Source organism: Hyalella azteca, unplaced genomic scaffold, assembly GCF_000764305.2.
Source record: "Hyalella azteca isolate HAZT.00-mixed unplaced genomic scaffold, Hazt_2.0.2 contig13302, whole genome shotgun sequence".
Taxonomy (NCBI): domain Eukaryota; kingdom Metazoa; phylum Arthropoda; class Malacostraca; order Amphipoda; family Hyalellidae; genus Hyalella; species Hyalella azteca.
This window is the reverse complement of record NW_025943230.1, coordinates 34,896-52,862: the sequence shown is the minus strand read 5'-3', so window position 1 is coordinate 52,862 and position 17,967 is coordinate 34,896. Positions and strand designations below refer to the sequence as shown.

Below are 17,967 nucleotides of genomic sequence, written 5' to 3'. Positions count from 1 at the left end.
GCATTGTGATCACCGAATGCGCGAATTTCTAGTATTTTTTGATGAGTGATTTGGTTTGCTCAATACCAGGCTCCGTTTATCCCTCTCGAAAAACTATAAAGAAAATAAATATTAATAGTTTTATAGAAATTTCGATTAAAATTAATTCTTTCGGGATTGTTCCAAATTCATTCATTCATAGGTGGCCAAATTTGGCAAACCAGACTTTTTTCAGTTCTCATCTCCGTGACTATATTTTCAATTGCACGGGAAAAGCTAAAGTGTTCAAATGTTGTAGTTTGAATCTAAACAATTCAATTCTATGAATACCTGCTGCTGACCAAAAAAATACTGTCTCGCTCTTCTCTCTACTATTACATACTTAATTTGCTCAACAATGTGGTGGAATATTTTTCTTGTGTTGTATAGAATATAACGACAAATATGATGAAAAATTCTGTTGTTAGTTGATTTAGAACTTCATTTCGTCTTATTTAGAATCCGACCATTTCAGCCGGACAAGGTGACCTCGTTGTCACGACAAGTACCATTTTCCTTGATCTAGTAATTTGCTTCACGTTCATACGAATAGCTCCGCAGAATACTCATTTGTCTTTTAAGTAAAAAAATTAATTTGGTGTTCAATCATGCAGTAAATAATTGGTCTCAAAACAGAGTGGTAAAAAATAAATTGCAAGCATGACTAACCGCGGGCATAGCGTGCAGCGAAACCCAACAGCGCTAACACCAACATATATTTGCAAATCAGGATCCGTTAGGTTGCGGGAGACTAACTCAGACAAATAAACAACTGACCTTGAAGATCCGATTAAGAAATTCATAACGACCAATTAACGTATCTAATCCTCAACGATGTTTTATTTGCCATTAACTTTTAATACTCTACATCAAATTTACAGCCATATAATTTCTTTGTGCAATATTGAGCGCATTACTGATATTATTATGCAAATAATTTTTGTACAAGCAGCTTTATGACGTACCTCATGGCAGGATCATTCATTCACTTCTTGTCAGTACGTAACACAGAGACAGAAAATGCAAGACTGTCTTAGACTGGAATTTGTTGCGTTAAATTTAATCCAGAAAAATAACCAGCTACACTCACACGAACTGACCTGTGACTCTCCGTAGCACGGCTAGGGCGGCCGGGCATCTGGGGCCATACTTTCAAAACTCGCTAAGTAAACGTAAGTACTTACGCTCTATTTTCTTGTCTATGATTGGTCGATTCTACTTGAAAGGCCGTCAATGATTGGCTGATGAACTTACGAACACTTAACTTTTTTTGAAAGTATAGGCCCAGGTATTCATACGCCATATTATGTTAGTCGGTAATAATCCAGTTGTTCTTGTACAAATTATTTTCTGAGTTATATAGTACGATACGAAATTTTCTTTACATTAGAGATAAAAAGACCATGAAACTAATATAGATGAATCGATTTAATTTGGTAAAATTTTCATCTCGTTTTTCTATTTGATGTTTTGATGAGCAAATTATGGCGTCGGTAACACATTGTTTTACGCATTTCGCTACAACTTTACTATAATCGGGTGGTAAATAATTACACAATAATCATATAACCAGACGCTTTAGCTTACCTTCTCCAGTGAAAGCCTCAATGAAGATCGCGGNATAAAATGACGAAAAATTCAAGATGCCTTCGCTCGAAAAACCTATTCTAAAACAAAACGGAATATTGAATACGCGGTTTAGATGTGTATGAGATATAAATTAATCATGGAGTAGTAGAAGCAAGAAAATTTAGAATAGATATAATGAATATATCACTGAAAAAATGGAAAAGGCAACGACATGACAGCAGAAGAAAATACCGAGTATTAAAACATTGAATTTTGTTTTCCTGTTGCTCGTACATATTTCTATATAGTTTTCCAGCTCAAACGAATCAACACTGAAGAGCGAGCCTCAATTCATCCATATAGTTTAGTTTCGCAATACATAATAAATCATTCTTGCTCTCTCGGGATTCGCTCCAGCCCCAGGCAGAGAATTATGTCGAAGAAAAGAAAGGGAAGTATACGAGTATGGCTCTGATAAATAACTGCTCTGACGTACAGGCTTTGGCGACAAATAAGTCAAAAATACTTCTAAGAAGCTGCCAGAACGTAGCGGTAATAAAGAAGATATTGCAATGGGCCAATGGCTATGATTTATGAGAATCTGGGAAGCTTTTAATAAAACCTGAGATGGAAACGAAAACTGATTGAGAAAGATTGCCAAGTACAATCGAAAAAATATATAAAAAACAATTTCCGGAAGACAGCCATCTATATAAGCAGTGACTTGGTAAGGAAAGCCAAAAAATTTCAATTTTTTGTAATTGAATATGACCGGCTTAGAACTTATTATTGAAAAAATTATTATTATTATTATTATTATCATTATTATTATTGAAAAGGTGTTAAAAACAAATATTTAGAATTATTTTCCGTAATGGACAGGCCATGCACTGTTACATGGTTCAGCGAATGATAGGTGAGAAATCAAAGCGATATAAGGAGGCTAGGTAAATCAGGGCGATATAAGGAGGCTAGGTAAATCAGGGCGATATAATTAAAGAGACAAAGTGGGAGATAAAGTCGGCGCAAGCAGACAAATCCACTCAATGTAAATACATCTGTTGTCGAGCGTGCGATAGATGGCACTAGAAATTGTACAACAGCGAGCTTCTCTAACTCTGATCCTTAATGTTGCTTGTTTTATACGCGACTGCATCGTCCGCAGAGAACACAGCTCCTCTATATCTGCTGCCCAATGCCCAAAGAAGTGAATTTTTTCTAAAGTCCATTACCATNTTCCATTTTGGGTAAAAAACACTGTTTCAATATTAGGCTTCAGTAGCTTGTCTTTCATGTATCAACTGATGAGGGAAAACATAATTTCTTTAAGTTACCGAGATACAAAGCTAAAAAACAAATAGAAGAAGCGTATTGTATGCATTTATGTACGAGGCAGGAGCTTCATTAAGTCTTCATGCATAGACAAGAAGGCATGAATAAATTTCTATTCATAAGAAGGCGCAATATTTAAGCACGGCAAGTCGTGTCCCGCAATAATGGAACTTATAACAAGGACTCTGCACGGAAATTCCCTCCGGACTCCAGGAATTCCCTCTTGAATGAATCGCGGTCCCACACGAGCGCGCTGGACCTGCCCGTGAATTTCTGCACTGCTTAAATTCTTGCGGATAACGGACAAGCTCAGCGAAGTACTTTGAACACGGCTACAAAAAAAAAATCAAGTAATTCTCTTACTTTTTTCCTCTCTACGAACCGTCATCTTTGGCTACTCGAGTGCAAGCGAAAAATTTCTGATGTGAGAAAATTTTGTGCTGGCATCCAAAGCAATTTTAAGCACGGAGTGCATTTAAAAATTGCACTAATTTTTAAGCACTGGGTGCTTTAAACGGATGGCATGGAGTGCACTAAATTCTAAAGCGCGGTGTGCTTTAAAAAGTAGTGCACTTGATGGGAAAAACGATATTAGCCATCAGCGAGCGATCATCGCTCAGCTACGAAAAGAGCATCAATAATACGACCTTCATTTTTCAATACCGAAATACGCCTTGTGTCGCTCAGTACCTGCTTGAGAGTTGTTCGCTGGCCAGTCGCTGGCCGACGATCTACCCACTTCAACCCACCATGATTTTGTACAGGGGCAATGGACGCGATCGAGCGTTGACCAGGAGGGCGGTAGCAAATTTGAGGCGGTCGTTAAGGACGAGTTATGAGCTCAAGGCTTTACTCCGGAATTTAATATTGAACGCCATCAAGACCTTTATCGACTACACAATGGGGCTCGCCATGCCTCTCCCTCGCCTCAACGAGGCAGCAAAATCCACAAAGAAGCGTTAAATGAAACCTTGGCCACAGCGGGACTGTTCACGGCTATATTGACGGCTGGCAGCGTGTTTGGTAGCGGATTTTAAATGCAATTAGCCGTGCGAGAGATTCTTTCTTATTTATCTGGCACATATGTACTTATTCTTATTTATATTTTAAAGTGATATGTAAGTTCACAGCCGAGTTTTTCTGTTATTTCATGGTGTTAGAGATCGAAATTTATTTCGTGTAGGGAAATTTTTTCTTCCACGTAAGAATACACATGATTTTTAATTTGGGTTTTAAGCCACCTTTGACGTGACCTAGTATAAGAATTCCTAATACGTGTTTTCGTCCAAGACTCCTTCTCAGAGGTACGGTCTCTGTGGTGGAATTTTATCCTGCCCAATTAATTCATGTTGATCAAATTATTTACTTATAAAAACGGGGCGTCATGGACGAGGAGTTCCTGTACTATATGATTTATCATTTGGGTTTTAAGCCACCTCTGACGTGACTTTCCAAGTTTATCCGAAAGTTTCCAGCCGAGTTTATCCGTTGATTCCCGGTGGTAACGATAGATTTATTTCGTGTAGGAAAACTTTTTCTTCCACTTTAGAATACTTATGATTTATCGCTTGGGTTTTAGCCACCTTTGACGAGACCTAGTTAAGGAATTCCTAATACGTGTTTTGTCCGAGACTCCTTCTCAGAGGTACGGCCTCTGTGGTGGAATTTTATCCTGCCCAATTAATTCATGTTGATCAAATTATTTACTTATAAAAACGGGGCGTCATGGACGAGGAGTTCCTGTACTTGACATAAGGACAAATAAGTGCTTGATTTGTGGTTTTCTTAGCGATCGTGAATAGTATTGTTAATGAATGCTCCTTTTATTTTACTGTACTCTTGCTCCATATTCTGCGTTTAAATTCTCTCGATTATATCTCTAATTTAAATTTGTGTTTATTTGCACTTCTAAGAAAGATCCTGAAGTCAGAGTCAGCCAGTAATAAAGAAAATGAAAGAAGTTTTACATGAGGCTTAATAGGGGGCTAGAGGACCAAGCGAACACACTTTTTATGTATTGTTTATTTTGTGCTTGAATTTTGCTTGATTATCGCAAATTTTCTTATAGCATATATTCATTCTTTCCATAAATTATACAAGATATTATCACCGGTTTAATGTCTGTTGTCACTGCAGGTTTTTCCTATAGATATTTGAAATGATGCCTGATGACGTTTGATAATTTTACTAATAACTAGTTACAATAACACTCGGTCATAAAAGTCTGATAGATTTCGACGCACATTTTCTTGCGTTCTGAAAACTGGTTAACCGCGCATAATATTTTCGCAAGTATTTCTAATTTATGTGCTAAAGCCGTTACCAACGATGCAGATTGGGGTACAATCTTCAAGCAATCATGAACTCAGTTTGTTAACGGAAAGTTCAATTTATTAACATCACAAAGCCAGAAAATTTTTGAACGATACAAAACACGAAGCTAGAACGATACGATACATAACAGATTATGTAAAAAAACTCGGCTAAGCGAAAACCGATCTGCATTTCTTTGAAAGAAATGCCGGAGCCTCTTACATTTACCTACCCTGGACGCAGTCTTGAGACATGAAAACTATTATTGTGAAAAATTAAGAGCTCATCACAAGGAAATGATATGAAAAAATTGCAAAAAAATTCCACTGCAATACTGTTATACTGTTAATTTTAGGACAAGCCTAACAATAATTTGCTCGGTAGAATTTCATAATGCAATTTCATTTCATGTTTATTCTGCATATCCTACAAATTGTAGGATATGCAAAATAAACTATTCTTTGAGGCTATACAGGATGCCTTATTTCCCCAGACAATCGAGTCCATTCACATGCTAAGTGTAATCCTTTTTGAAACCTTGATATGAACGTTAATTCAAATCAATTTCAACTTCAAATTAAACCAACCGGTCTTTATGCTTATCTCATTAACTGTCAGTTCTACTTTTGCGGTACCGTTTTCACGAGCCTCCATCAAACCCGTTATAAAAAAATCAAAGCGCGTTGGTAATAGTTTGTAACTCAATCATCCTACCGGTTCGCTACCTTGCATCCAACATGCATTCGCGTCTCTCCATCAATTTTAAAAATTAAAATTATATTGGATTTTCGTATTCGCTCTCAATTACCGGACATCAAACAAAACGACGAAAGCCGGACTTTGTTCCCGTTAATGACGAATCCTGTGCAATTATGACGGGCATTTGGACACAGCAACGTATTGCTTCGTATCTATTTTCCTATCTTCTCGACGATGATTCTCACCATATCATGTGACTTTATTCTTGCCTAAACGTAATGCGACGAGACGGTCAAATTTCATTACGAGAAACTTGCTAGTGGCCTCAGAGTCCCATCTCTTCCAGGGACATGCAGATTTAGGCTTGGTTCACACTATACTGCCGGGCACGTGCCAGGCCGGTGTGAAACATTAAGTAAAGAAATAATAAACGGTCACGGGCCGTCTTCACTTCAGTCCGATCACGGGCCGTTTTCACTTCCGTTCCTTTCATGTCACATGCCATGCCAGTCACCGTACAACGTCTATACCGAACAGACGATGGGGGCCGGTATGGATATTTTTAATTTAGTATATTCGCTCAAATCAGGTATGCTGAGCTGACAATCTGGTATATCCGGAAATAAATATTTGGTAACGCCGCGGTCACGTCTCGGTCAAATATCTTTTGTCTAGATCGTGACTGTACCGTGCCTGCATGGTATAGCCCCAATCATTCTTTTTATGATAGATAAAGCTTCCTCCTGAGAAATAACGCGCCATCGTTTTTTAATTAGAGGGTGAAATGTTCATGAACAAACTGGAGACTGATTGATGCTTTACCATCTTGTTTTGTTGTTCATCGTGCATGCTCGGGAGTATAGGATGAGGTAAATATTTTTCTAGTTATTCTTGCATTAACGCCCCCTTTTCAAGAGAGATGTCAATTGTTTCTTGAATTGACACCGTCCTAAATACCGTTTCAGTTTCTCCTCCAGGTCACGTCATGCCTTACTCCGAACGTTCGACGAGCTGCATCGGATAAACTCTCAACATTTTGCTAATATCCCAGAAACCCCTGAAATAATTAAGCTTTCGAAAAGTTAAAAGCGGATATTTCTAACCACAAGCTCAAAACTCATGATTTTGAGCGGCTTAGAGGCCAGAGTTCACGAGACCTATTCGGAAAATACTTCAAGACTTCGAAATCGTATTGATTTATATACGGGGTATATTGCACTGAATTTATATTTTTTGTATTGTACTTTAACTTCAAGTTGTGTTGTTTGTAAGCGCGACGAGCAATGAAGTTTAACTTCTGTAACCTCGCAGCTTAATGTTGAAAATTATTATCGGTATCATCAACTTTGGCTCAAAGCAACCAGTGAAACATTTCACTTCAAAAGCCGCGCGGGTTCATATCTCACTAGAATATTTGCAGCTAAACATCCGCTTGGTTTGTAAAGAAGACGAGGGAAATATTGCGGCAGCCATTATGAAGATTTTGGCGTGGCACTTAACGTGGACGGGGCGTGTATTAATACGAGGACCTTGCCTAAGCTAATTTAGTTTAGTGCCCCAGCGATAGCACTCGAGGAGCGCATACAGTACCTTCTTAATGCTGCCTGCGTAGCGCGCGGCTGAGAGGGGGTGAACTTGCCTGACTGGCGGTGAACAAGCTTGTCATAAGTCGAGTAAATGAAGATATGTTCGCCTGTACTTAAGATAGTGGGGCTATCTTTAATAGGGGATGATCATGCCTGACTGGCGGTGAACAAGCTTGTCATGAGACTAGTAAATGAAGATATGTTCGCCTGTACTGAAGACAGTGGGGTTATCTTTAAGAGGGGATGGACATACCTTTCTGTTGGTGAACAAGCTTGTCCCATATTTAGAGGAGTAAGGGAAGATATGTTCGCCAGTTCGGAGGAAGGTTTTTGAGATAAATGAATACCCAAAGCCCATCATAGCACCTATTTCAATCGGAAAACTGGTGTCATTTAAGAATAATTCGGAAATAATTTTGGGTCCTTTCTGCACGAGTGATTAAATGACGTTTTTGATCATTATTTTGACGTTTCGACATAAGCCGTTCAGTTTGCTATTATACTTAAAATCTACTATCCTCAGTTTAAGCTGCGAAATTGACGCTCATTTACAGATAATTTAGACGACACTCACAGTCCATACCTCAATTTTCTGCTAACATTTGCATAAGCCATATTATTACGCATCCAGACTGCACCGGAGCACATTAATAGATTATTACTACAGTACTTAACCTTGGTTAACGCTTTTTCCAGAATTTCGTTTCTATCTCTCAGGAAACATCTCATCTCTTATATCAGAATCATATCAAGTTCAGTTCGCCTGATAGATACTAATAGCAGAATAGTAATTTACTTAAGTAAAACAGGTATCGTGGGCAAAGCAAAGAACACGCAGGAGGTAACTGCTCTGGCTACATGGAGTTCAGCTTAGTCAAAAATTATAAATTTCTCTCTTGATAGAACTCACAAATAATACAAGTACATTATTCACGTCAGATTACTCCTTATATCCATCTGTAAATGCGATCTTCTTCGTAATTTCCACAGCTGCCACAATCTTTCAGACGGAACATTCTGGAGAATATGTCACTATTATTATTATATCAACTTAATTTTACATTCAACAATCTCTGAAATACAAGTATTACTAGGACGACATCGTCCTTGCCATGATAAAAGTAAAATAGGTACTAATATCATTGGTCTGCTTATATCGCAAATTCACCGCAACTTTTTGAATTGATGATGAAGCAGGTCGCAGAACCGTTATCATGAAGATATAGTGAATTTGCGTGGCATCTACTTCGCATGTTAATTAATTCTTGATGATAGAATAATACTTACAAATATCTGTACACTAACACAGGTCTCAACATTTTCTGTTGATGCAATCAACTTATAATTTTCGAATAAAAGAAAATAGATCTCATTCACATGAATACAATGGTAATTATATTTGAGTCATTCAATACGGATTATAACTTTTCAGAGTTGATTGCAGGGATTTAGACTCCTTTCCGTTGATGCAACGCGCTTATCTGTGCTTTTGAAAGACGCCGATGGCATCATCTCCTGGCATGACGCCGACATCAATGTCTTTTCTCATCAGTGTGATGCACGCTCCGCTCGGAGTATCAAACGAGATTTGCAAAGCGAAATTCCGGCATCAATTTTTTCTGATTCGAAGCGGCAGCTAGGGCGATTGAACAAAGCGTCGACGCACTTGCTATTACAGCGTCAACTTCACGAGAAACTTGAATAATCTCTACGCTCTCAGTATGCAATTTTATACGTAAACCTCCAATCAGCTACTCGAAATGTTCGATCTATCTGCACCGATGACGATATTTTTACATCTCTTAACCCGCTCACGAGTTTTTTCTTACCTTTGTGTGCAACAAAGTATCGAGGAAGCGGCAACGAAATCTAGCGTTGCCATCAGCCGGCGACACGTGCAACACACGCAGTTCCCCCGTCGACAGCATGTGGTGCTTCCCATCTACGAGGAAAACACGAACTGATTATAAAGATCGAAGAGAAAACTGAATTTACATTGATACGAAGCGATGCCGAAAATCAAATTGGTCGTGATTATCATCTGTAAGCGACGACAAATGGCGCAAGCGACGAGACATGCGAGAGCAGCAACAAGATGAATGCGGGAGTTAGTGGAGAATTGCTGTTCTACACTCACAAGAATGAATGGGTCACATAGTCCAAATCATAACACACTTTCTTATCCAAAGCTCATGTACAGAGCGGACAAATACTACTCGTACAAAAAAAGCTGAAGAAGAAAGTAAAGATTTATTTACAAAATGATCCTCAATATATGAGGCAGCTTAGTTTGCTTGACGCAATGGTTAAATGTTGACACAAAAGCATGACAAAAGTCTCTGTATTATCTCCAAAGCTGGGCAGCGCTACTTTGAAATGTAGCGGTGCAACCGCTACCGCTACATAATCTAAATGTAGCGGGCGCTACCGCTACCGCTACACCCACTAGATTGTAGCGAGCGCTACCGCTTCCGCTACAGTAAAATGTAGCGCCGCTACATTAGCCGCTACAATGGCCAAAATTATTGGAAATCTCTAAATATTTATTGTTCCGCTATTGGGATTTACGCATTAACATTTAATGATAATAAAACATGTTTAAAACATATAAATGCAACTTTATTGCAATTAACCTAACCGAACCAGTACGGGTTAGATACAGTAAATAAAAGTTGCAGTTATTTTTACAACACTTCTCTTTAACTTCACTTCTTGTTTGTTTGTTTGTTTGTTTGTCTGTCTGCTACAAATCTTATAATTGATTTTTAGTTTTTAGCACACTTCTACCTCTCCAATCGTTCTGAAATTTTGCAAACTTGCGTAAAGTTGGAGACAATGCATGAATCAATTGACAGAATAAATATATTTGAAAATTAAAAAAATTATATTTTTGATATTAAAAAAATTTGAAAAAAAAATTGTCTGCTACATATCTATCATCGTAAGATGATAAGATGAAAGACCGACCCATTACCTTCCAAGATGCACGATGAGCAGAATACCCTAAATTTATCTCACGCCATTTGCTTCGGATAATTTCCCAAAGGATCTATGAATCCATTATCCGTTCTTTAATAATTTCCGAGCTTGCTACGATAACGAGCTCACCAATTCAATGCGCCCACGGGAGCTCTTGCTCTTTTAGAGCTCATGTCGTGAGTGCGTGCTGTATTTATATACCTACTACAGTCTTCCTGAGTTCATACCAGGTAAATGATTTGCCTAGCTTGTTAACAACGCATATGACCGATGGCTTTAATATTTTTACATTAATTTGTCACAAAACTTCATCAATTAAGACAATCGAAGCAGTCGTTCAACTATATATTTATTTTGCTAATCGAATTCTCGAACCTAAATTCCATTAAAATGAAGCATATTTATCCAAAAAATCTATCCAATAAAATCTTACTCTTAGGTTATTACAATAGTTACAAGCCCTTTTACTAGGGTGATTATTTTGTGAACATAGCTAGCCCCTTGCTAAGGCGATCATTATGAGCCCCTAACTAGCCTTTTACTAGGGTGGTCGCAATTTGCAGCTAACTAGCCCTGTACTAGGGTGAATGCTGCAACGTCGGGCAGGAAAGTAACTCAATTAATATTCAGATGCAGAAACGAGCATCTTTTCGATCTAAAAACAAATGACTTGCTCCTAAGCTTCACTAAGTCCCGAAGTGGACGCTAATCCACACTCGGCGCGCCTGATTAGCATTCAGCCAAGTCCACACAGATGCTCCAGGCAATCCCATGCTCAGAGTGTCGCTAAATTTTTAGGCGGTATTTACCTTGCGACTAAAATCGAGTTCACAGAGAAACCGTTGGAAAATTTCATAAAATTTTGACTCCATCCTGTGACCAAAATGACCTGTTTTTCTGGCCCGAGATCTGCCGGAAAAAATCTACAACATGACAAGCTCCATATGTTTAAGCCGAAAATTTTGTTTCCAGAAAAGGGCCGTAAATTTGTCCGAGACGTCAGAATGAAGCATTTATTATCATAAGTTCTGCTTTTCCAGTAACTGGCTTGCTGCAAATATTTCAGCCGTTACAATGTGAGGGTTATAGTCGTGAACGTGAACAAAGGTCGTGGTCCCAGTTTGTTCTCTTCGCCTGCATACTTTAGTGGAAGAGCTTACATGTGCTCGGCGACCAGCAACGCGTACAGCATAACACTCGTAACAAAATATTGTTGGCTGCATTCCGAAATGAAAAATCCTCAGTAGTGGCCCAGAGTTTCCAATTTGCGCCTCCCTTGCAAATTTTTGTCCATTCATTCTGGTGTTAAGAGTAAAAAACATACTTTCCAACTTGGTGATTCCTAAAGAAGCACGTCACATATAAGAGACACCAGTCGAGCACTTCACGATGTTGACGTTGTGCAAGTAATAAAATATTTATCTCATTATGTATATTTATTAACCGACCATCACATCTCTTTTTCTGACCTAAGCTAAGTCTCCCTATTGATGTAGCTTCTGAATGATCCTAGAGTTCATTGTCCCTATCATCTCTAATTAAGCCAATTAGTTGCCAGAAGTCTCGAACATTTGTGCTCATTAATGAGGCTCTTACTAACTCGATTTAATTGGAAATGTTTTCTGTTCACCAGTTAATTATATATTTCTCCCATCTTCCAAATAAATATTTATATCTGGGTTACCTAATTAGGTAAACCTCGAAGTGCTTTACTTCACACTGCGCGTACTTCACGCTAATGAGCTAACGTCCCGGGCTTCACTTTGCAGTATAAACAAAGAGATCCATTTTAAGTGGAATAAAACGTAAAACTAATCTCTGTCTTGTCCTGCTCAATGAAACAAAGAAATCCTGTATAGCCCTGTCAGTGGAACATAACGTTATTTTGATGGTTGTTTACTGTTCCAAGAAGGTAGCACTGAGGCCGGCAGCTAATAATCTTGTCTGTAGAGAAAATTGTGCCTCTATGAGCTAACGTCCCGATCTTTATATCGTAGCATAAACAATGAAATTTACTTTAAGTGGAATTAAACGTTAACCTAATTTCTGTCTTGTCCTGCTCAATGAAACAAAGAAATCCTGTATAGCCCTGTCAGTGGAACATAACGTTATTTTGATGGTTGTTTTGTACTGTTCCAAGAAGGTAGCACTGAGGCCGGCAGCTAATAATCTTGTCTGTAGAGAAAATTGTGCCTCTATGGTTCTATCGAATATAACATGAAATGATTTTGGACAAGAGTTTCGTTAAATTTGATTACATGTACTTCATTCTAATGTTCACGCTACCGGAACTCCGGTATTTTTTGAAGCCCTTGAGTTACAAAACAATCGAGGTTAATTAAATGCTTCCAAACAATATCTTAAGCAGCAATAAATGTAATATTTTCTGTTAGCCCGTTGACGCATCATATTTTATTCATGTGTAAGGTAGAATCAGTACTAGTTACCTAATGTTAACCGTCGTTAGGTGTTCACTTCATTTTTAGTAATATATTAAAAATATTAGTTTCAATAATATATTTTTAATATTTTGACTTTTTTGATAACATATTTCAGGAGCAGAAAATATCAAATAAACTAATTTATTTATTGCAATAATTTATCGTATCCGTAAATGTGCCTCCCATATACGAATAAAGAGTAAAATATGACGTGCGGTTTAGATGGGTAAAAAATGAAAAGTTATTTATATAACAGCTGCGCAAATTTCAGTAGATAAATTTACGGGAATTCTTCATGACCTTAGACCATTTATCAAGTGGTTAACTTCTTGATTGCGTAACTAGAGTCGCTAGAGTTACCCTCTTCCTTATACAGGTCGAACGGAAGACTAGAAAATATAACTCAGTACTCACTGCAGTGAGTGACAGAGAGCGCATTTTCTCGTCGACGAAAACTTGAGGTCACGGACAGACGGACAGACGGACGAACGGACAGACAGACAGACAGACAGACGGACATGGCGAGCACAATAGTGAATTTTTTCCATAAATGAGAAAATGCGCTAACAGAGGTCAGGTGTCGTCCCTAAACAATGGGACTTGAAGAGCAGAAATTAGTTACGGAACCAATCACTGAAAATTTTGCAAAGTGGGTGAAGATTGTAATGGGAAATCGAGCGCAATCTCGATCGAAACAGGCCCTGCGGCAGCCTCGTCCTCCACTAGACCACGAGGCTCGAGTTCCGTCGTATTTATACATGCAACCTTAGATGAATTTAATGCATCAAACGCTTAGAAATAACGTGCCATCGTTCGGTAATTAGAGGGTGAAATGTTCATGAACGAAATGAAGACTGATTGATGCTTTACCATCTTGTTTTGTTGTTCATCGTGCATGCTCGGGAGTATAGGAAGAGGTAAACATTTATTCTAGTTATTCTTGCACTAACGCCCGCTTTTCAAGAGAGATGTCAATTGTTTCTTGAATAATTATTTTCTAAATACCGTTTCAGTTTCTCCTCCATGTCACGTCATGCCTTATTCCGAACGTTCGACGAGCTGCATCGGATAAACTCTCAATATTTTGCTAAAATCCCCGAAATCACTGAAATAATTAGGCTTTCGAAAAGTTAGCAGCGGATATTTCTAACCACAAGCTCAAAACTCATGATTTTAAGCGGCTTAGAGGCCAGAGTTCTTCAATAAAATTCGGAGCCAAATGCTGAAGGATTTCCGCCACTAATCTTGCTGGCCTTCGTATCAGGACCTCACAATAAGGCTGAGAATAATGAACCGATGCCAGTAAATAAATAATCAAAACATGAACTTGTCTGTCCTTTGTAACTTTGTTTCGTGCCTTGTGACTGTGATGAATTAAAATATCAATGACAAACCAACAATATCGTTTTTCTAAATGTCTTTATTGTTTTTACCGATGCCATTTTAGATATTTATTTATGAAAATCAGTCAGAACATTTCTCAACTTTTGCAGCGAATCAAGCCCTCGTCATTCCACTGAGTTTGCTGTATGTTTTATCAAACTCTTTCCGCCAACTTCCCGCTGAGTTTTAAATGCAGGAAAATATTTAATTTGTGAAGCTATGCTGGTTTTTGTTTTCTACTTTATTCGGATACCACGAGACCTATTCGGAAAATACTTCAAGACTTCGAAATCGTATTGATTTATATACAGGGTATATTGCACTGAATTTATATTTTTTGTATTGTACTTTAACTTCAAGTTGTGTTGTTTGTAAGCGCGACGAGCAATGAAGTTTAACTTCCGTAACCTCGCAGCTTATTGTTGAAAATTATTTTCGGTATCATCAACTTTGGCTCAAAGCAACAAGTGAAACATTACACTTCAAAAGTCGGTTGGGTTCTTAGGGTTATCTTTGAGCGAGGATGAACATACCTGTCTGATGGTGAACAAGCTTGTCATAAGACGAGTAAATGAAGATATGTTCGCCTGTACTTAAGACAGTGGGGTTATCTTAAGAGGGGATGGACATACCTTTCTGTTGGTGAACAAGCTTGTCCCATATATAGAGGAGTAAGGAAAGATATGTTCGCCAGTTCGGAGGAAGGTTTTTGAGATCAGTGAATACCCAAAGCCCATCTTAGACATAAGCCGTTCAGTTTGCTGTCATACTTAAAATCTACGATCCTCAGTTTAAGCTGCAAAATTGACGCTCATTTACAGATAATTTAGACGACACTCACAGTCCTTAACTCAATTTTCTGCTAACATTTGCATAAGCCATATTATTACGCATCCAGGCTGCACCGGAGCACATTAATAGAATATTACTACAGTACTTAACCTTGGTTAACGCTTTTCCAGAATTTCGTTTCTATCTCTCAGGAAACATCTCATCTCTTACATCAGGGTCATATCAAGTTCAGTTCGCCTCATAGATGTAAGTTTGAATTCAGACTTTATTTACAAGTTTACGTTTCTGCGAAAGTTCAAAATGAAATAAATAAATAAAACACTCAAGTTGATACTAATAGCAGAATCGTAATTTCCTTAAGTCAAACAGGTATCGTGCGGGCAAAGCTAAGAACACGCAGGAGGTATAACTGCTCTGGCTACATGGAGTTCAGCTTAGTCAAAAATTATAAATTTCTCTCTTGATAGAACTCACGAATAATAATAGTACATTATTCACGTCAGATAACTTTTTATCCATCTGCAACTGCGATCTTCTTCGTAATTTCCACAGCTGCCACAATCTTTCAGACGGAACAATCTGGAGAATATGTCACTATTATTATTATATCAACTTAATTTTACTGTCAACAATCTCTGAAATACAAGTATTACTAGGACGACATCGTCCTTGCCATGATAAAAGTAAAATAGGTACTAATATCATTGGTCTGCTTAAATCGCAATTTCACCGCAACTTTTTGAACAGATGAAGGAGCTGCATGATCTCAGAACCGTTATTATGAAGATATGATGAATTTGCGTGGCATTTTCTTCACGTATAAATTCTTGATGACACAATAATACTTACAAATATCTGTACACTAACACTGGTCTCCAAATTTTCTGTTGACGCAATCAACTTATAACTTTTAACTAAAGAAATTAGATTTCATTCACATGAATGCTTTGTTAATGATAGTTGAGTCATTAAATACTGATTATAACTTTTCAGAGTTGATTCCAGGGATTTAGACTCTTTCCGTTGATGTAACGCGCTTATCTTTGCTTTTCCAAGACTCGATGGCATCATCTCCTGGCATGACGCCGACATGAATGTCTTTTCTCATCAGTGTGATACACACTCCGCTCGAAGTGTTAAACGCAATTTGAAGAGCGAAATTCAGGTACAATTTTTTCTGATTCGAAGCTGCAGCTCGGGTGATTGAACATAGCGTCGACGCACTTGCTTACAGCGCCACCTTCACGAGAAACTTGAATAATCTCTACGTCCTCCATATGCAATTATACACGTAAACCTCCAATCAATTGCTCGAAATGTTCGATATATCTGCACCGATGACGGTATTTTTACATTTCCGGACAGGTTCGATCACGAGTAACTTATTACCTTTATGCGCAAGCGTCATCACCTGCAAAATCCTGCTTCGTATCATAATCATAATCAGTATAGTATCATAGTTAANTTAAACGAAAAATCTAATCAATTGCTCATAAAGTTCAAAAATTGATCAACATACGGTATTGATTGATACGGTGTCAACATACGGCAATTCATTGATATCATTTTAATTTTATTTTTCAATATTAAAGTCCGCAAAACATGGACTAAAACTTCTACAAAATAATAATAGTTAGAACAATATGGTTGCCAACAACAGACCGCGACTCGGTTGTGGGGAGCGGAGATTTGGTGAGAATAGCGCGAGATAGTGATAGAATTGTGTAAATTTTACTGTCCTTACTATCTTCTATTGCAATATAGATAATTGCGGCCACATGAAAAAAAACGTCAATAAAGCTTACAAAAAAAAATCAGCTGTGGTCGGAGTGTCAATTATAGTCATTGTCATTAACGGACTATGAAAGACGAAGCTGATATTCGTGGCCAAACTTGGCTCGTTGTAATCAAGTAGCGTTTATTTATTAAAAAAATCACTGTCATTACGGTTAGTGATGCTAACTGCAGAATAATGAGTCTAATTGCAAGGAAGCTGCAACACGTGTAGAGCATATCACGAGTAATGCGGAGAAATAATCTACACGGATGTATAATACGAAATATGGAGAATTTATGTTCGATACTGAGCAGTCATATTCAATACGAAACTTTTATATTCAATACGGAGCAGTCATCTTCAATATACGGAATTTTTATATCCAAAACAGAGCAGTCATCTTCAATACGAAACTTTTATATTCAATACGTAGCAGTCTTCAATATATGGAATTTTATTATTCAATACGGAGCAGTCATATATATAGAGCTGTCTCGCTTAAAAAACAATTTAAATACCATGCTTAATTCATTAATAAAGCTCTTGGACGACAACGCTAAACCTGCCAAACTTTTGAGAAAGTATTTACGAAATAATGATCGACGTTTGCTTTCTAATGGCAAGGAGGCATTAGTTACAGCAGACTTTTACCTTCTCTATCCCATGGCAGTTCAGGTATATATTTCTAGCTAATATGCAGCGCCTGCTGGTTTTAGCAGACATTATATGGAGTGAAGAAATTCATAAAGATATCATCTGAGTCCTTGACTGTAGAAAACTATGATCATGCAGACTACAGCTCATTCATCATGCAGACTACAGCTCATTCATCATGCAGACTACAGCTCCTTCATCATGCAGACTACAGCTCCTTGATCATGCAGACTACAGCTCCTTGATCATGCAGACTACAGCTCCTTGATCATGCAGACTACAGCTCCTTGATCATGCAGACTACAGCTCCTTCATCATGCAGACTACAGCTCCTTCATCATGCAGACTACAGCTCTTTCATCATGCAGACTACAGCTCCTTCATCATGCAGACTACAGCTCCTTCATCATGCAGACTACAGCTC

General features: G+C 38.0%; 1 protein-coding gene across 1 annotated transcript in view; it reads right to left on the bottom strand.

The window, feature by feature from the left end:
• Nucleotides 1-9,359: 9,359 nt before the first annotated feature.
• LOC125178857 (Down syndrome cell adhesion molecule-like protein Dscam2) overlaps nt 9,360-17,967 on the bottom strand; it is a gene marked incomplete at both ends in the record, with an annotated part of 40,299 nt that continues 31,691 nt past the window's right edge. Inside the window, 1 exon segment of the mRNA XM_047883595.1 lies at nt 9,360-9,459. Coding sequence (XP_047739551.1) covers nt 9,360-9,459 — 100 coding nt within the window.